This window comes from Mirounga angustirostris, unplaced genomic scaffold, assembly GCF_029215605.1.
Source record: "Mirounga angustirostris isolate CCGP_5_RB_7025 unplaced genomic scaffold, mMirAng1.0.hap1 SCAF_7, whole genome shotgun sequence".
Lineage (NCBI taxonomy): Eukaryota > Metazoa > Chordata > Mammalia > Carnivora > Phocidae > Mirounga > Mirounga angustirostris.
Window position 1 is genome coordinate 41,606,261 of NW_026991715.1, and position 20,536 is coordinate 41,626,796.

The following is a 20,536-nucleotide window of genomic DNA, read 5'->3' on the forward strand; positions in this document are numbered from 1 at the left end:
ACCAGAAAAAGATGAACAAAAATATTAACTATTTTTATAAGACAAAGAAGGAAAAAAGTATTTGCATTCATTCAAAACTGTATTTCTCATTGTCATTATTTTGTTAAAATATGGTAAGGGTAGTTTTTTACAGTGGAAAAAGTATAAAATCTGAGGTCTTGCGTATTTCATTTCATTCAACTTCCTTAAGTATAGCAAAACTTTTAATCTTGTCCTGTACATACTAAATTAAAGAAGAGCTAAGAAAAACAGAACACTGTATGCACTGTTCTGTGGCAACTAGGAAGCAGGTCAGGAGAGGTTAGAGTAACTTTTTTGGGAGGGGGGGTCGGGAGGGGCAGAAGGAGAGGGAGAATCTTATGTAGGCTCCATGCCCAGCACAGAGCCAGATGCGGGGCTCTATCTCATGACCCTGAGCCCAAACTAAGAGTCACATGTTTAACTGAGTCACCCAGGTATCCCCATAGTAACTTCAGTAAGTAGTTTATATCTGCTCATTCCTACTAGATTCTACTTTGGTTGCTGAATTCCAATTATCTCTTTTGAAATACCTTTAATTTTCTGAAGTACTTCTTTAGTTTCTAATTTCTATCTCCAGAATTTTAGGGAAAGATTTTACTTTATGCTTTCTTGATTTATCTGCTTAACTAGAAGATAAAGTAACTTCGTGTTTCCATCAGATTGGATATAAGCATGAAATATCACGGATACAATAAAAATACTGGATATAGTACTACTGGTTAAAGTGTAGGATAATTTAGCTTTTATGACAGTTCTAAAAATAAACATGTCATTGAAACTAACTCTAGGAAGAACTGTGCTTGCTCTAGGATAGCTTCAGCTATATAGCCAAGCTATATAGCCATACCAGGACAGAGACTGCTGAGAAAAAAATGGCAAGGATCTATCTAGGTTTTGGGCCTGCCCCATCCTCAACACCTAAGGTGTTCAGATAAAGTAAAGAAAATAATTACAAATTTACTCCTAAATAATTAATCATTGCTATGAAACAATAAGGGTTGCCTCTTATTTATATGGTCCTTGATTTTTTTTATGTCTGTATAGTGTAAAAAGATAAAATATCATAAACCGAAGATTAAAGAAATGACCTTTAAAATTTGCTCAAAATTTGGGGCGCCTGGGTGGCTCAGTCGTTAAGCGTCTGCCTTCGGCTCAGGTCATGATCCCAGAGTCCTGGGATCAAGCCCCACATCGGGCTCCCTGCTCGGCCGGGAGTCTGCTTCTCCCTCACCCACTCCCCCTGCTTGTTTCCTCTCTGTCTCTCTCTCTCTGTCAAATAAATAAATAAAATCTTAAAAAAAAAAAAATTTGCTCAATCCTCTCTCTCCCTTTTCTACCAAATTATACTCTAATTCACTGTGCCAGCCATGATTCAAACCTCTCACAGAAGGTTATGCCCTGGATATCACTATCAGATGTCTTTGAAAATGTTTTCTTTTTACCTGATACTTTATTCCCCCTGCTTTGCTTGTAACATTAATGGTAATTTCTTCTTCTTCCTCCAGAAATTTCTGACAGTATTCGGAGTCTTTCTCCAGTACAAAGCCTGTTTCTTCTATTATATCTTCAAGATGAAAAACCTACATAGATTAAGGCATATAAATGGTGAACTCAAATTCTTTTCAGTAAATGTTTTAAAAGAGAATGAGGGGATCGTTATCTTTTGAATGTTACCAAATGTTAATTTAGACTATTACGAGAAAAGCTTCTTTCTACATTATTTGGGAATGGAAAACTTGGTTGATAGAGATGAGTTTGTCCCTACAGTCTCAGGACAAATTACATTATGGTGTCTATTTTTTAATTTGTGAAAACTGATGAAAAAGAGCTGTCTTTATGAACTGAACCCAAAGGACAAACACTAAGAATAGAACAGGCAGAAAAGCAGCTTCAAAAACAAGCCTAAATTTGAGAGGTGGGTGAAAAAGGAGTTCCTTGTTGCCAGGCAGTCACCCTCAATCTGGTCACAATGGTTTTGACACGGAAGTGTGTTTTATGTTCTGTACTTCTCAGGTACGTCTTTCAGCAGAATCCTTCCTTCCAGCCCACCCACCCTCAACCTGATTCCCAAGCCATCTCCAAGTCTTCTCCTGACTTGCAGTACCATAGGACTAGGAATGGGCTCAGACTAGTATAGGGCTTATCTTCTGGGGAGACTCCCTGGTAGAAATGTAGTTTCTGTTCATGTACACATTATAAAGAAGACTTACCTCAACAGGATAGCTTCTTCCTGAAATTCTGAGAATAGGGCAGTGTGTGAAATACGTAGAAAACTTTTCACTGTCTACAGTGGCACTCATTAGAATCAAGTGCAGATCAGAGCGTTTCCGTAAAATTTCCTTCAAGATAATCAGTAAGAAGTCTGACTGGACACTTCTTTCATGAACCTAGTATAAATGGAACAAAAAAATTTAATCATATATAAGGTATAATAAAAGGCTAATGTAATCAGACACTCAAATCTACTAAAAGTTAATATTTAAATATAGTCGGTACATGTGGAAGCAGAGAGAAGCTGTATGTTTCAATAAGGTAGATCTTCAGAATTGAAAATCAAGTCACCCTCTAAAACTGAGGCCATAAAAATCAGCATATAATGAACAAAATTAGCTATGATAATAGGATGCAAGCTTAGGAGATGGTTTTTAAGTGTTTGGTTGTAAGATTAGGTTATCTCCTAAATTTCCCTTAGAAGCCCAGCCAGGGTGACTCCTAAAGTTCTGCCACTAATACCAAACTGTATGGTCATCATCATCATAAGACTGATGGTTCATGCATTATGTAGACAAACGGGGGTTGTTTTGTAGGGATCTAGCAGGATCTCAATGAGTTGTCCAAGAAAAATGGTTTGTAATGCCCTTCTGGCACACACGTTTTAGGGAAGAACATAACAGATGTGGTATACAGAACTCTGTATCTTCCAACTCTGTGTATTCTGACTTATTTCTACCCCATTTTTATTTTTTAAGATTTAAGACAGCACACAAATATTAAGTACATCAAAATAAAAATTAAAACCGGTTTTTCTCATTTGTTTGTAAGGGAGGCAATAATGGGTAAGTGTTCAAGTTCTGCAATTAATCGCTTGGGTTCAACTCTTCTTGGCCATTTACAGTATGACTTTAAGAATGTTAAATATTTCTGGGTCTATTTCTTCTTCTATAAAGCAAGAATACAATAATATAAACTTTGTAGAGTGCTTGTGACAATCCAATGAAATCACGCAAAGCCCTTAGAACAGCGCCCAATAAATAGTAAGTACTCAGCATTATGCTAGATGCTGGGAATGTAAAAATGACCAAGATAGTTCTCTCCATTTCAGTTTACAGGCTGGTAAGAAGATAATGTACAGGATGGTTTTAAATTTACAAATGAAGGGGAGTTAATTCAGGACGTCAGGGAGTTTTACTAAGAGAAATTGCCATCAATGCTAAGAACTGAAGGATGAGTTTGAAAAAAAGGATGTAATAGGATAAGAAAGGGACAGAAAGTGGTGATGGGATGCAAATTGTATAAAATTATGGTAAATTTTGGGGACTGGAAAAGCAAACATGATACCTTCAGCATGGGAAGGGGCAAGAGATAAAGCAGGTGAGGTGCTTGGTAATCTGCTGTGTAAGGCCCTGAGACTTTACAATAATGACTTGGGCAGTGATTAAAACATTTTAGGGGTGGGGTGCCCGGGTGGCTCAGTCATTAAGCGTCTGCCTTCAGCCCAGGTCATGAAACCGGGGTCCTGGGATCGAGCCCCACATGAGGCTCCCTGCTCAGCAGGAAGCCTGCTTCTCCCTCTCCCCTACTTGTGTTCCCTCTCTCGCTTTGTTTCTGTCAAAATATTTAAAAAAAAAAAAAACCTTTTAGGGGCACCTGGCTGCCGCAGTCAGGGAGCATGCAACTCTTGATCTTAGGGTTTTGAGTTCAAGCCCCACATTGGGTAAAAAAATTAGAGATTACTTAGAAAGAAACTTTAAAAAAAATCTTAAAAGTAGGGGAGGCAGGCAAAAAATTTGGCTGTAAACATACCAGCAGCCAGCAGGAAAAGCTACTTAACTCACACAGTGACTACAAACTAAACAAATCACACTTTTCATAATAATAAGGTAGAAGTATTATCCTGAGCACTATCAAAAAGAAAGGTCCTGAATAATATAATGAACTCTGTCCCAACATCTTTTACATTCTTATATTTAACACGATGATGAATTTCACTGGCCTTTTTCTTACTTTCACCATATTGTTCAAGATGTTGACAGTATCACATTTAAGCACAATTCAGTAAATCACAATTCAGTGAATCAGGCTGCTAATATTAAACCAGGACAGAACAGCTTCCTCAAGTTGGTCTGGCTTTTAAATTAGGGTCTACCCTGAGGCAAGAATATATAATGGAGAAAACATAGTCTTTTCAATAATGATGTCAGGAAAACTGGAACACTTTCTACACCATACACAAAATAAACTCAAAATGGATTAAAGTTCTAAATGTGAGACCATAAAACTCCTAAAAAGCAAAAATAAACTATTGTGACTACACCACAATAAAAGGTTTTGCACAGTGAAGGAAACCATCAACAAAACAAAAAGGCAACCTAATGAATGGGAGAAGGTATTTGCAAATCATATATCCGACAAGGGGTTAATATCCAAAATATGTAAAGAACTTAACACTACTCCACACCAAAAAACGCAATTTAAAAATGTGCAGAGGATGTGAATAGACATTTTTTCAAATAAGACATACAAATGGCCAACAGGACACATGAAAAGATGCTCAACATCACTAATCAGGGAAATGCAAATCAAAACCACGAGTTATCACCTCATACCTGTCAGAATGGCTAGAATGAAAAAGAAGTGTTGGTGAGGATGTGGAGAAAAGGGAACATTTATTCGCTGTTGTTGGGAATGTAAACTGGTACAACCACTGTGTTTTTAATTTTCCTCAGAAAATTAAAAACAAACATAAAATGATCCAGGAATTCTACTACTGGGTATTTACCCAAAGAAAACAAAAACACTAATGTGAGAAGATATATGCACCCCTATGTTTATAGCAGCATTATTTACAACAGCCACGATATGGAAGCAGCCCAAGTGTTCATCAAGAGATGAATGGATAAAGAAGATAGGGAATATATATGATGGAATATACGATGGAATATTAATCAGCCATAAAAAAGAATGAGATCTTGCCATTTGCAACAACATGGATGAATGAAGAGAGTATTATGCTAAGTGAAATAAGTCAGAAATAAGACAACATGTTTTCAAGTACATGTGGAATTTAAAAAAAGTCCAATAGGAAAAAAGTTAAATAAATACATATGGGACACCCAAATTATATACTATAAAGCTATTAAAAATCATGTTTTTGTAGACTAATGTAAAAAATTGTATAATACACACACATACTAAATATATTTATATATAAATATGCTAGTTAAATGTCAACATTGATTTTTTTTTTTTTGGGTCATGAGGTGTTTTACTTTCATTCTTGTATCTTTATTTGTAAAATATTTTCTAACCAAAAGGAGGAAAATAACCCAATAATCTATATGTAGTCTATTAATTAAAAAATCAATGAATGACTAAACTTTTTTTTTTTTTTAAGATTTTATTTATTTATTTGACAGAGAGTTAGCAGAGCAGGAACACAATCAGGGGGAGTGGGAGAGGGAGAAGCAGACTCCCCGCTGAGCAGGGAGCCCAACGCGGGGCTCAATCCCAGGACCTTGGGATCATGACCTGATCCGAAGGCAGACGCTTAACCGACTGAACCACCCAGGTGCCCCGAATGACTGAACTTCTCCTACTGCCTTCTGAACTTGGTGAATTAACAGAAACTCATAAAAACTTTACATCAGGGAAAATTTTTAAAATATTACTTGAATAAGAGAAATGCTATATATCTTATTTCTTCTTGACAAAACTATGTACAAAGCAAATGAGTTTACATATGCTAGGCTACTGTGCCATTTAACATAATTCCCATGGGAAAATCTTCAATTTAAACATTCAATTTAAGTGTGCATTCAAATTTGATTCAGGGAGGGATATATCTAGAGAGAAAATGATGAAGAGTTCTTTTTTTTTTTAATAAGAATCAAAGAAAATCCTTTAACAACTAAACGTAGTTGAGAGTCAGTATACTGGTTAGAACACAGACTGTAGCCAAATGACCTCGGTATGAACCCCCAGTTTCAGAACTTACTGGCTGTGTGAACTTACACAAGGTATTTTAACCTCTCTGTGCTTCAGTTTGACAACTGTCGAACAGAGGTAAGAATATCTACTTCACTGGAGTGTGAGAAGGATTAACAAATTTATATACATAAAATCAGAATAGCATCTACCATATAGCAAATGTCATATGGTATTAAATCAATTAACATGACACACATTTGTTAGAAGAAATTACATAATTATTACACGTAAAGTGTCTGGTATTTAAATAAGCAAATAAAATGCTAGTATTAGAAATAGCATCTTTTTAATATGAAGATGTTTCGAATTTATCTGAACTTGACTATAGAATATACTCACCTCGTCTACAATAACATGAGACACATTAGTTAGGAGACCATCTTCTTGAAGTTTCCTTAGCAAAACCCCTGTTGTACAATAGAGTAACCTTGTAGATTCACTAGCTCGAGATTCCATCCGGATCTGATATCCACACAAAGAATTCTGAAGGGAGAACACAAGGTTGAGATTAGATTCTCACAAGTGATCTGGGAAACAAGCGCTAAGAAATGTAGTGCAGGTGCTGATCCTGCTACTAGGTGGAGCAGCTTAAGTAAATCTATATCTACTTAGTGAAATTTATTAATTAAAATTATTTTTCCATGGTCTTCAATTATCTAAAATTGTAAAATTTGTTTTGCTAACTTTAAACAAGAAGAACTTTTGTTCTTTCCCAAGTGTTGACACAAAAGCTATTCACCAGCTTTAGGTACCATCAGTATCATTCTCTTCTTTTTTGGGGGGGGAGGGGCAGAGGGAAAGGGAGAGAGAGAGAGAGTCAAGCAGACTCCGCACTGAGCACAGAGCCCGAAATGGGGCTCAATCTCACAACCCTGAGATCATGACCTGAGCTCAGACCAAGAGTTGGACACTTAACCGACTGAGCCACCCAGGCACCAATATTCTTTCTAATTCAATTATCTTGGAACAAAATGATGAGGTACCCAGGAACAAAAATTTAGAGCAGTTCCCAAAATTTTCTATCAAGATTTCATAAAAGCTGCCACCATTAAAAAGCAGCTGGCATTGTACAGGTGGTGCCTGAGGGGAATCTTGAAGTTCCTTCTATTTCCACCACATTGATTTTTTTCAATCACTCTTTTATTTGCCATGTGTGTACATATCTGTCATCCTCTTAACGCGAGTTCCTTATCAGACAGAAACTGTCTTTTTTCTTCTTACATTCCATGTGAGAAACCCAGGTAATTTGTTACATAAAACATTTTTAGTAAAGGGGTACGTAAAGACAGAGGCAAAAATGTTAAGTACCGTCTCCAGAAAGGACGATGCAAAGTATAAATAAGCTGAGTTATTTAACTTGGAATTTATCATATTTGGTTCTAAGCAATTTTATTAATTTCTGTATTCTGTAGTCATTCTGGCTAAGGTGTGGCCAGTTTTGGGTATGCTTGCATGGCAAAATGCACGACAAGAGGTATTTTAGTATTTTTTCCATTTTTTAAAAATAAAGGGCTTGACAACAGTCTAGCTTTTTCTTCTATATATTTTTTTTCTTCTGCTTATTAAAAAGAATTAATGAGAATTATTCAGGAATACATTCCATAGAGAAGATTTGCAAAACTTGAGATTTAGGATATTACAGTCAAATCTGTACTTGTTTATATTCTTTGTTCTCTTTAGTATGTAACATATTTGACCATTCAATTACTAAACTGAATATATTTTTTCCTTGATATGAGAATTTTAATGACAGAATTACTACTAACAACCCCTTTCAGATGAGGGAGAGTGGCACAGTATGACATCTGTCAAAGAAAACATGAAAAGTGCCTGAGATGTGTTACTGAATACACAGTAAGTCGCAAGTCATACATGGTGCAGGTTCCATTCGGATGCCAAGAGCAAAGGTGAGTAATGTCACCACTCACTGAGGCGGAGTTGGACATCATCTTACCCTTCCTCCAGGTCCATTTTCACAGCCCAACTCGTCACATACTCTTGTGGCTAAACTCACTGCTGAGATTCTTCGGGGCTGAGTGCAGACAATGTTACACTTACTCGTTCCCCACTCATTTAGAAGCAAATCTTCCAACAGAAAATGTGGTACTTGAGTACTCTTGCCACTCCCTGTTTCACCTGCCACAACCACTACCCGGTGCCTTTTAAGCGTTTCAACGATCGAATTCCTATGTTTGAACACAGGTAACTGCTGCCTTTCCTTTAGGAGTCTCTGGTACTTCGGTGTGCTTTGTAACCTTCTAAACAGGGTTCGAGCGGGTTCCAAATCTTCTGCCTTTTCTGCGTCCAAGGACAGTGCAGAAAAATCTTCATCAGAAACTAAATTTTCCCAGGATTCCTCAGGGTCTTCAGAGTTTCCACGCTTGTTTCCAGAACGCTGCTGCTGCTGCTGCTGCTGCTGCTGCTGCTTCAATCTGTTCAGAAGTTTGGCAACAAACACATCACGGGGTTTATTGGTTTCCATTTTATTTAATGCCTCCTTTTTCTTTTCTGCATCACTCCACTCCAGCCAGACATCTCGGTAAGTGGGAGGAAGTAACTGATGCACTGACTACAGATGGGGGAGAAAAAAAAAAGAGCAGTATGTTATTTTCACTAACTACTGGATACCAAATTTCAATAGGCTAGAGTTCAGGATACCCACTTGCCTTTTGAAAGGTAATTTCTCTCTTAAATTAGTAAGTTATTACTTTAATATAAGATACACGCTCATGATGCAAATTTATAAACAGCATATCATATTCAGGCTTCTAGACTTCCTAACTGTGTGACCTTGGGCAGATAATCTCTCTGGGTCTCAGTTTCTACATTTATAAAATGGGGCTACTATCTCCTTTATAGACATATTCTGAAGTAGACTTTAAGTTACTATATGAAAAGGGCTCATTCCTGGAACATAGGAAACTAATGAATACATTTTTATTATTTATTCCTGCAGTGGTGCTATGTAAATATGTAGATGATCCATAAAGCATTTCTGAAACAAAGCTCCCTGTGAGATGCTGGTAGTTAAATTAAGATTATAGGTCAAAGTATTTAAAATGAACTACAATGGAGGGGCACCTGCGTGGCTCAGGCGGGTAAGCGTCTGCCTTTGGCTCAGGTCATGATCCCAGGGTCCTGGGATGGAGCCCCGCATCAATTCCCTGCTTGGCAGGGAGTCTGCTTCTCCAGAGGGAGAAGCACCCACTGCTTGTGCTCTCTCTCACTATCCCTCTCTCTCTCAAATAAATACATCTTAAAAAAAAAAAATGAACTACAGTGGAGTCAATCTAAGTTATCCTAATTCTGTGCTATAAAATTATTTCTGTAACAGTTTTCTCTGTAACAATGATAGTCATTTCTATCAATTAAGCTTAGCTTATGATACCTTTTTTGCAAAATAAGGGAAATAAAGGCATTAAGAACTTTTACTGCCAGAAACTGGGTAAGAACTATTGTTTGGAGTTGCATGTCATCAGGGTCTATAATTTCCATGAAGAAAAATATACATATTGTATAAAACAAATGTTGACAATCCAACAATCCAAGAAAAAAAGAGCTTCCTTCAGTAGTACTTTAATCTTTCCTTAACCTGAGAGCTTATAACTAATATAGCCTAAAACTGAAAAGTGGAATCAAGGTCTATAACTTCTCAAAGCTGAGGGAAAATACAACATTAAAGAGAGATAATATTTAAACATTAAACTGTTTAAAAATTCTTACTTCAACCAGCCTCGTACAACTATTTTTAGTCTGTAAAATAGCATAGCCTGAAAAACTGAACCACTGAAATGGTTCAGAGCCTCTGGTCTAAGGACAGAAAGACTGAGCTAGGTTTAGGGGCTAGAGGCAGGCAAAATTATAAATAAGCAGAAATGAGGATTAATTTGAAGAAGCAGTAAGTAAAAACTGGCACAAAGGGCCATAATTAAATATGACATTCCGTATGCCCATACAGTTTTAGGTCGGCTACGTACAGTCCACAAATGATTTTTGAAACAGCTCACTCTAAAAAGTCTCACCTGCCCTTTCACTAAATGATAAAGAGCTAGAGTTGCTCCCAGGTGCTGAGCTTGCATGCCATCTTCTGTTAAGATTGTAGGGCACGCTACCAGTACATCGTCTTCAGATTTGATTACCTTTACCCTACAAAGAAGCCAAAGATTTTTAAAAATAAAATTAATGAAGTAAAACGAGTCAGAATTCCATTAACCCCCAACCTAAGTTTACGTTAATTACTTAAATTAAATATTTCCATGGAAGACACTGTACCTAGATAACTGATGAGCATTATCACCCAGAGATGTGGAATGAGAGAGCTTCCTAAATGTCCACTTAACACATAAGAAACAAAGAGATTTTTCATCTTAGATTTTCCTAAAAGTTCATTCAATTAACCAGAAAAACATACCTACATTTCCAGTATCTACCTACTGGAACTTTTTCAAAAGAAGGATTTGGACTCTTGGGAAGATTCTTCCTGACCCAATCGATCAGAAATTGTTTGGGAGATTTTCCAGTCCAGCTTCGAGCTGTATAGTCAAAATTTCTTACATCATGAGGTTCCTTCTTTTTCTCTAAAATGACAAAGATTGGTGCTTTAAAAATTGTCATGCAGCGATGGACTCTGAAAAACTAACAGGGTTCTAGAGGGGAAGGGGGTGGGAGGATGGGTTAGCCTGGTGGTAGGTATTGAGGAGGGCACATTCTGCATGGAGCACTGGGTGTTATGCACAAACAATGAATCATGGAACACTTCATCTAAAACTAATGATGTAATGTATGGGGATTAACATAAGAATAAAAAAAATTGTCATGCAGTAATGTATCATCTCTTTTTTGAGTGATCAAAGTCCTCTCAATTTTGGGACAAGACTTTTAGAAGAGAATAGGTGAAAAATGACAGAGAAAAGCTTGCTCTTCTACAAGTGATGTAAGCAAATCCTCTGAATGGATAGAACCATTGAAAATCTGAATCTTAAAGTATCCTGAGTAACTTGTTGTAAAATATCTATGATATCCATGTGATGAATTATTTATGGTACTCTGAACTACAGTGTTTGGGAGGCTACCACACAGGAAAGGGTAATCTTTTGAAAAAAATATAAATCAGATGTCACTTCTCTGCTTAATAGCCGCCACCACCACCATCACCTTCTTTGGCTTCATATTCCATATAAAATAGAGTCCAAATTCTCCATGGTCCATCTCTGCCTATCTGTTATCACTCTACCATCATGCTCACTACACTGCAGCCACACAGGCAGTGGGTCACCTCCCCAAATGCTCCAGGCCTGCCTGGCCCAATACAGTAGCCACTAGCCACATGCGGACAAACCTAAATTAATTACAATTAAACTTTCAGTTTCTCAGTTGTACTAATCCCATTTCAAGCGCACAATACTCATATTTGGCTAGTAGCTACCACATTGGATAGCTCAGATACAGAACATTTCTGTCATAGAGTGTTCTGTTGAATAGTCTGCTCTAGATCCAATCTCCCTCCTTAGAAGGCTCTTCCCACCACGTCACTGGGCTGACACCTAATCATCTGTTAGATCTCAGAGCAAGTCATCAGTCCCCTTATCTCTATTATTAGAAACCAGTTTTCTTGCTCTGATAGCACACATCACAACTGGTAATTAAATATTTATGTATATTTAAACCTTACCTCTCCTACTAGACCATACCCTTGAAGAGGGCAAGCAGGTGATTTTGTTAATAACTGTACACATAGCATGTGACATTCTGAACAGTAAGGAAATCCAATAAATACTTATGAAACAATGTATAATTTAAAAAACTGACAATTTAGTATAGGCTTTGACTGTATTACAGATAAATATTACACAAGCTATATCAATAATTTACTTAGCACAAGTAAGTACACAATTACACACATACGGTGGCATGGCAGGACTCACGGCAGGCTTAAAGAGGTGCTGTTTTGAACTGAGCTTTGAAAGGAGGGAAAGGTTGGCCAGTAGGGGCTAAAAGGATGAGCAAAATCATGGAGCCATGAAATAACATGTGGCTGTAGTACACAGCTGGGAGAACAAAGTGGAAAGGCAGATTGTGGCAGAATGCAAAGGATCCTCAATACCATGATAAAGGGTTTGGACTTATTACCGATTAAGGGTTTTTAACAAGGAACTCACATTTAAATGTGTGTTATGGAAAGATAATTCTGGCTGGAAAGAGATGACGCTGAAGTAAGATAACTAATTATAAAATGTTAAAAAGTTATCATAATTATTACAGCACGTGGAAACATAGCTTTACTGCCAGCTTATGTAGTCTGCTGGAATGCAAAGTAACACAGTTTCTCAACTGTATTTTCATTGACATTTTACTACTTACACCTTGAAACACTTTCCCTTCATTTTACCTTTCTCTTCTTCAGTAGAAGCTACCGATTTTTCAAATAAGTTAAAGTTCAAAGCCCTTTCCTCTTCTGTGGGTAGAGGAGGCTTTTTCCTTTCATTCTGTTGATGCGAAATCTTTATAGCTGGATTGAATACTGGATGGTCTTCTAAAGTTTCCATTTCTACAAAGAAAAAAATCATGCTCTGTTGTATTTGTTTTTTATGTCTTTTTATTTTGCAAAGATGTTTTTAAAAAAAGAGCATTCCGTCTTTTTCCTTGTAGCCAAGTATTCAACACTTCCTATTTAGAATTTGTGCTAGAAGTCAGAGGCAATTTATTTCACATATACTAAAATGTTTTAAATAAATTATTTAACAGATGTAGAAGGTTCGGAAAAACATCTTCACTAGAAATGAATACTCATGGAATTATATCCGCCTCACTTTCTCCTTGAATGAGGTTTTAAGGTATACATCAGAGGATGACAAACTATGGCCTGCCGGTCAAATCTAGCCGGCTGCCTGTTTCTGTACATCCTATAAGCTAAGAATGATTTTTATATTTTTAACTGGTTGAAAAAAAAAAAAAATCTGATGGTGAAATGTGAAAATTATATGAAATTCCCATTTTGGTATCTGTAAAGTTTTATGAGACCATAGCCATTCACGTACATATTGTTCATAGCTGCTTCTATTCTGTGACAGCAGAGTTCAGTAGTTGTGAGACTCTATATGGCCGCACAAGCTACCATATTTATTATTTGGCTTGTTGCAGAAAGTCTGCCAAGCCCACGTATAAACTGGGATTTTGTACACAAATTAAAAAGAGGCAATCTCCATGCTGGGAAAGCCAAAAAAGAAAAGACATTTATACATCTAAGAATTTGGAAGTGTTTACCTCTTTGAAATTTCCTTATTTTTTCTTGAGCCTCTTTTTGGCCTTGCTTGTTTTTTTCTAGTTTAAAGGTAGCTGCTTGCTCCTTTGCATCCAGAAGTTTTGCTGCAAGGTGCAAGTACCTTTCATTCTGTTCCAAATAAGATGATACAGAAATTTAAAAAAGAACAAAATGAATTAATCTATTGTCAATTTATTATATCAAAACCTATGACCTTTTGATCTTATTCTTTGATCCAGCAAATCTACTTTTAGGAATTTTTCAGAGAACTAATACAAAGATGCAGGTTTGCAGGTACATATACATAATACTGCAGTACTGAATGAAGAGGAAAAACTGCAAAACAACTTTTTCTCCAGGAAAAAACTAGTCAGCCATTAAAAAAGAAAATGAGATAGCAACAGAATGAGGGTGATTCACATGGAAAACTTCCTTGACATGTTAAATAAAATCTTAAAACTACAGAAGAAAAAGTAAACGTTGAGTTTATTTCTAAAATAAGAAAACGTCTTATCTTTATACATTTTATAAACACATGTTTTTAAAGGATTGTATAGGTAATAATATAATAATACTCATCTGAAAGTTATCTTCCCATAATCAATCTTGTAGAAGATAGTAAGGGACATTAAAAAAAAAAAAAAGCCTCTGGGGAAAAGGGGTGTAATAAAACTTAAGGACTTAGCTCTGCTGAGCAGCCATTAGATACAGTTTAAAGTTAAACTCAAATTTCTGTTTTTTACCTTAGGTTAATAAGGGACAGGTAAAACGCATAACGTACAGGGTGAAGATAAGGGCATGTAAAATGCTGCTATGAAACAACCATTAAGATGAACGGAAAAGAGGGCGCCTGGGTGGCTCAGTCGGTTAAGCGACTGCCTTCGGCTCAGGTCATGATCCCAGAGTCCTGGGATCGAGTCCCACATCGGGCTCCCGGCTCAGCAGGGAGCCTGCTTCTCCCTCTGACCCTATCCCCTCTCATGCTGTTTCTCTCTCTCTCTCAAATAAATAAATAAAATCTTTGGGCGCCTGGGTGGCTCAGTTGGTTAAGCGACTGCCTTCGGCTCAGGTCATGATCCTGGAGTCCCGGGATCGAGTCCCGCATCAGGCTCCCTGCTTGGCAGGGAGTCTGCTTCTCCCTCTGACCCTCCTCCTCTCATGCTCTCTGTCTCTCATTCTCTCTCTCTCTCAAATAAATAAATAAAATCTTAAAAAAAAAAAAAAAAAAAAGAACGGAAAAGAGATAAACCAAGGCAGCACATGGAGCTGAATTCTGAGGCTACTCTGTGTAGCACACACACGATACACTGTTAACAGGTAGAAGGCTTAGCTATCTTCTCCATTCACCCAAATCACACTCATTCTTTCATCCCTCCTATCTCTGGCACGGATACCATCCCTCCACCTGCAAATCTCTTGCTGTCTTTGACTCATTAACCTTAATATTTGGCAAATCAACACTTTCTCTGGATTCTTGCTTTAAATGTTTCTATTCCTTTCCAATTCCAGTTTGGAGCCTTATTATTTCACAACTGAGGAAGTGCAATAGCTACCAAAATGGCTGCCTTATCCTTTCCAAATCACCTGGAACACTACCTAAATGTTCCAAACCACCTTAACCAAACACTAATAAATCTGACCTAAAATAGCAAATTCTTCCTGTAATTTACCTGCCCCCATGCTTCCAGTGGCTCTTCACATGAGGAAAAGTCAAATTCATTTTCTAGGCATCAAAATCTTCTGGTGTCAGCTAAACTCACCTGTTTACTCCTACCTGTCAGTACTCATCTACATTTTATGCTCTGTATATACTCATTTACTGTCTAATACCCTAAGGCCCCTTACGCAATTCCACCTCTGTACCCTGGTCACACTGTTTCACCCCTCTGGACCATCTTCCTCTCCTGCCCACATGCACTCTATGCACCCTTCAAGTTCCACCACTCTTCTTTGCAGGCTTAAGCAAATGCTCCAATCAGAAGACACCTCTTCTTTGAACCTCAACAGAGACTTGTACTGTCCCAAATTCTTTTTGTTTATATTAGTTTAAAACGGGCCCATGGTTAAAAAAAACCAACTTACAGGATATAGAAGAGTCTAAAAAAAGAAGTCTCCCTCCCATTCTAGCACCCCAGTCCTAATCACTAATAATAGCTTTTTGTGAATCTTTCCAGATCATTTCTGTGCATACATAAGAATGCAAATATACATATATATTTTTCTCTTTTACACAAATGGGTTCATCATACTACACATGTTATTCTGCAACTTCCCTTTTTTCTTTCTAAACCAATTTTATTAAGGTCTGACTTATATACAGTAAAATGTACACATTTAGGTGTACAGGTGAATTGAGTTTGATAAATGTATATATCCGTGTAACCACTATCATGATGAAGATATAAAACATTCCATCATCTCCAAAAGTTTCCTCATGCTGCCATACAGTCAATCCCCTTCCCCTACCCTTGGACTCAAGCAACCACTGATCTGCCTTTTGTCACTATAGACTGATTTTGCATGGATGACTCTTCTAGATTTTAATCCAGTAATTACACATGTACTCATTTGTGTCTGGCTTCTTTCATTCAAGTATGTTTTAGAGAGTTGCCTGCATTGGAGAGTTGCTTGCAGTGTTTGGGTATTATGAATATAAAGCTGCTATGAACATTTGCATACAGGTCTTTTTTGTGGGCATGTTTTCTTTCTTTCTTAAATAAATACCTAGGAACGAAACTGTTAGGTCATTCAGTTAAGTGTACGTTTAACTTCGTAAGAATGTGCCAGTCTTCCAAAGTGGATGTACCATTTTACACTCCCACAATCAATGTCTGAGTGTGCCTGTTGCTCCATGCCTTCCCAACACTTGGTATTACTCATCTCTTTAATCATAGCCATTGTGATGAAGATAAAATAATATCTCATTGCAGTTTGTTTTCATTTCTCTGATGACCAGTGATTCTGAAATTATTTTTACATATTTATTGGCCATCCATGTATCTATTTTTGTGAAGTGTCTGTTGTCCTTTTAAAACTTCTTTATAAATTCTAGACAGAAGTCCTGTCAGACATATATATTGTAATATTTTCTTCCTACAACTTGTTTCCATTTAACCTTACATTTTTAGTTTATCTTTTATCTAGGTTTTCTCTGATCAGACCACGGATTTCCTCTGTAAAGAAATGTGATTTTCTCTTATTATCCAAGGAATTTAGCATACTCCCTACAAATGATAATCATTTAAAATATCTGATGATTATCTCTTTAACCATGGGAGGAATATAAGTAACAGTTACTGAGCAGTTATTTTGTGCCATTTCTATTTTGTTTTTTGTAAGTTTTGTTTAATCTTCACATCAACTCCTAGAGGTAGGTATTTCTTTAATTTACAAAGGTGAAAACTAAGTCACAGAAAAGTTAAATTATGTTGCCTATGAATAGCCAGCTAGAAGCCTAATACACATTTCTAACTCACAGGGTCAAATTTTTCCTCCTCTTCTAAACTTTTAGAATTCTCACTCTTTTCTTCTTCATTTTGCTGTTCAGCATACCGCAAGATCCATTCTTTCATATTTACTTCCAAATTTTTCTCTTCCTTTTTTGGCTAGAAAGGAAAAACAAATATCTGAAAAACCAAAGTTAGAAAAAGGTGTCAAACTACCATCAAATATCCCTGTTTTTACTATTTTCTTTATACTCAGAAACAGCAGACATGTAGCCTCAAAAATCATCTTACATACTGTTCTGTGAAGGACAAATGAATTCAACATTACTTTAAGAAGTCCAAGCTTGCAAAATCCAAAAAATATGTTTTTATAAACAGGCAAAAAAAATAAAAGGAGAACTGTTAAAAACTAGTGTTTTTCCTTAAAAACAGTGGTTTTTTGGGGATAATGCTTCCAGATTGTTTTTGTTTTGTTTTTAGCCTTTACTGAGATATAGCTGATACACTTAAAAAGTGTACAAATTTAATGTGCATATTAATATATCAGTTTTAGATTAGTTTATCATAATGTATATATAAACTCAATATTTTGATGAGTTTGGATATATGCATACACTCATGATCACTACAATCAATGTACTAAACTTATCCATCATCTCCAAAAACTTCCTTGTGTTCTTTTGTTCATGTGTGTTGGTGGGAGTGGGGAGTGGTGGCTGTAGTAAGAACACTTAACAAGCCGTCTATGCTCTGAACATATTTTAAAGTGCACAATATTGTATTAACTCTAGGCACTATCTTACAAAGATCTCTAGAACTTATTCATCTTGTGTAACTGAAACTTTTAACAATTAAGCAACATTTTCCCACTTTCCCCTCTCCTCCCTTCAGCCTCTGGTAAACACCATTCTATTCTCTTCCTCTATGAGTTTATTTTGGATACCTCACATAAGTGAAATCATGCAGTCTTCATCTTTCTGTGACTGGCTTACTTCATTTAGCATAATGTTCTCCAGTTTCATCCATGTTTATAGAGGTTTTACAATATGCAGAGTATTTTTTTTTTAAGATTTTATTTATTTGACAGAGAGAGAGAGAACAAAAGCAGGGGGAGGAACAGAGGGAGAAGCAGGCTCCCCCGTGAGCAGGGAGCCTGAAACGGGGCTCGATCCTAGGACCCTGAGATCACGACTTGAGCCAAAGGCTGACGCTTAACTGACTGAGCCACCCAGGCGCCCCACGATATGCAGAGTATTTAAGTGTAATGCCCTAATGAAGTACACCTTCTAGTATTCATGACTTTCTGTAATTCCCTTCCACATGTATTTTGGAGTTGGCCACAGGACTTGTTGGCCACAGGAAACATTAGCAGAAGTGATACAAGCTGGGGCTTATCATCTTGAAATACTTGCTCTTGGAAGCCAGATGCCATGCAAATCAGACCACTCTGTGACCACCACATCTGAGGAAACCCAAGCTAGCCACATGGAAAGAGGAATGCCTGGCTAGCCCCCAAAGAAACCATTTTGGATATTCCAGCCTAAGAAGATACCTCATGGGACAGAAGGACTAACCAGCTGAGCCCAGTATAGACTGTAGAATCTAAAGAAATTAATTGTTGGTTTAAGCCACTACTTTTTTGGGTGGTTTATTATGCAGCAACAGATTACTGAAACAGTGATAGAAAAGCCTGGCAAAGCAGTTAGTTATTTTTGATAAGCAAAAATGTTATTGCGGGCGCCTGGGTGGCTCAGTTGGTTAAGCGACTGCCTTCGGCTCAGGTCATGATCCTGGAGTCCCTGGATCGAGTCCCGCATCGGGCTCCCTGCTCGGCAGGGAGCCTGCTTCTCCCTCTGACCCTCCCCCCTCTCATGTGCTCTCTCTCATTCTCTCTCTCTCAAATAAATAAATAAAATCTTTAAAAAAAAAAAGTTATTGCAACCTGGTATTTCTACTTATGAACTATTACATGTGTTTTCATTCTGATTTTATACAACTTTAAATGTTTAATTTCTTAAATTACCTTAATCTTAGTATCTTCTGGTGTTTTGGTTTTAGGCTGCAATGGAGGTGAAACAGTGGCTGGTGTTTGAGGAGACTGGAATTTTGGCCTACTTTTAGGTTGCTGTTCTTCAAATTCTTGACTGAATCCTTCAGGAAGTGCATCTTAAAAATGGGAATAAAAAAACATAAGCATACACATTCATTAAACATGCATATAAACCCTGCCTAGACAAACAACACAGAATTTTCTTCGATCCGTTATCTCCTAAGAATAGAAATCCTATGATGAACCTGGCTTTATTGTCAAAGCAGGAGTGGAAACACTCATGAGATAGCTAGCCCACCTCTGGCCATTTATTTCACCCTCAATGTGTTAGACTTCTAAATTTTCAAAAAAAATCTGAACCCTTCCCAACTCCTTGGTTGCCTGTCATGGTGTATGGTAAGATCCTCATTCAGTCATACAAGCAATTTGCACTCCAGGTTCCTGCCAAAGATTGTAACCTTGACCTTCTGGTTAAACAAATTTATCTAAAGCCATATGGTCCAAATTTCTGAACCAAAGCCAGGAAACACAGCCTGACAGGTTACAGGCAGGCAAACTTTGAGAATTTGTTGTATTAAGTGCACTGTAAAATGACTACTGACAACTAAAAGTAATGTACAAAAAATAATTCCTTTTTGCATGGACTACAAGCTCTGAAAACATACTGTAAAGAGCGAAAAAGAGTAAGAATATTTGCAAAATAAGCAATTATAACAGTGGAAAAATTTAGAACTTGATACAAATGTCACAAATGCTGAAATAATTTTGAGAAGGTTTGAGAAACTGAATTTTATGACAATACTACTTACCATCTGAAAGATTTAAACAGAGCCAATCCAAGGCAGAATGGAGATCACCTCCCTGTAAGAGTGTGTTAGTCATGGCATCTTCAATGTCCTTGGTCTTAAATGAAAATGCTTGTAAAGCCATGTATAAATCCTATGAAAGGGAAATGAAAAAAGGCATTCTATTTTCTCTCATTTTATTACTCATTTTGTTCTTCCACTCATTTTAAACCAGAAGCTGATAATAAATTTTAATTTCAAAAATATCTTTTTTTTCCCCTTCCGGTTAGAAAAGTTAAATATGCTCACCAAACTGAGAATTGAAAACTATGCATAAATTAAAAAAGGACCTGAAGACACTGCTCATATTCTCACTATTCAAAGATACTGTTTGCAATGTAGTATGTTTCCTTCCAGTCATTTTTCTATGATTTTGTAAAAACAAATTTCACTTAATAATGTAATGTAAGCATCTTCCCAAGTTATTAGAAACTCTTCATCACTTTTAATAGTTATATAATATTCCACTGGCTAGACATATCATAAGCTAATTACAGTTTCCTATTGGTGACCACTTAGGATATTTTCTTTTTTTATTGTAAGTAGTGCTTCAATGAACACATCCATACATAAAGTAAAGCATCTTAATGTACTTTCTAAAGCATGATCTTTAGAGCTGGGCAGAACTGGGTTCCAATCCAGACTCTGCTTACTCTGCTACTTACTAACAACCTCCAGCTATAGCGTCTGTAATCTTTCCAAGCCC

General features: G+C 36.9%; 1 protein-coding gene across 6 annotated transcripts in view; it reads right to left on the reverse strand.

Moving 5' to 3' along the window:
• DHX29 (DExH-box helicase 29) overlaps positions 1–20,536 on the reverse strand; it is a 44,438-nt gene that overhangs the window by 13,592 nt on the left and 10,310 nt on the right. For 5 of the 6 annotated variants that reach the window (XM_045894938.3, XM_045894948.3, XM_045894921.3 and 2 more), the window contains 11 exons: positions 19,795–19,924; positions 18,959–19,101; positions 16,966–17,094; positions 13,492–13,618; positions 12,617–12,775; positions 10,640–10,805; positions 10,251–10,374; positions 8,183–8,797; positions 6,568–6,711; positions 2,232–2,408; positions 1,464–1,601 (listed from right to left, as the gene is read on the reverse strand). In XM_045894938.3, the coding sequence (XP_045750894.1) occupies positions 1,464–1,601; positions 2,232–2,408; positions 6,568–6,711; positions 8,183–8,797; positions 10,251–10,374; positions 10,640–10,805; positions 12,617–12,775; positions 13,492–13,618; positions 16,966–17,094; positions 18,959–19,101; positions 19,795–19,924 (2,052 nt within the window). The remainder of the gene's footprint in view (positions 1–1,463; positions 1,602–2,231; positions 2,409–6,567; positions 6,712–8,182; positions 8,798–10,250; positions 10,375–10,639; positions 10,806–12,616; positions 12,776–13,491; positions 13,619–16,965; positions 17,095–18,958; positions 19,102–19,794; positions 19,925–20,536) is intronic. The other variant, XM_045894930.3, reaches the window with a different exon arrangement.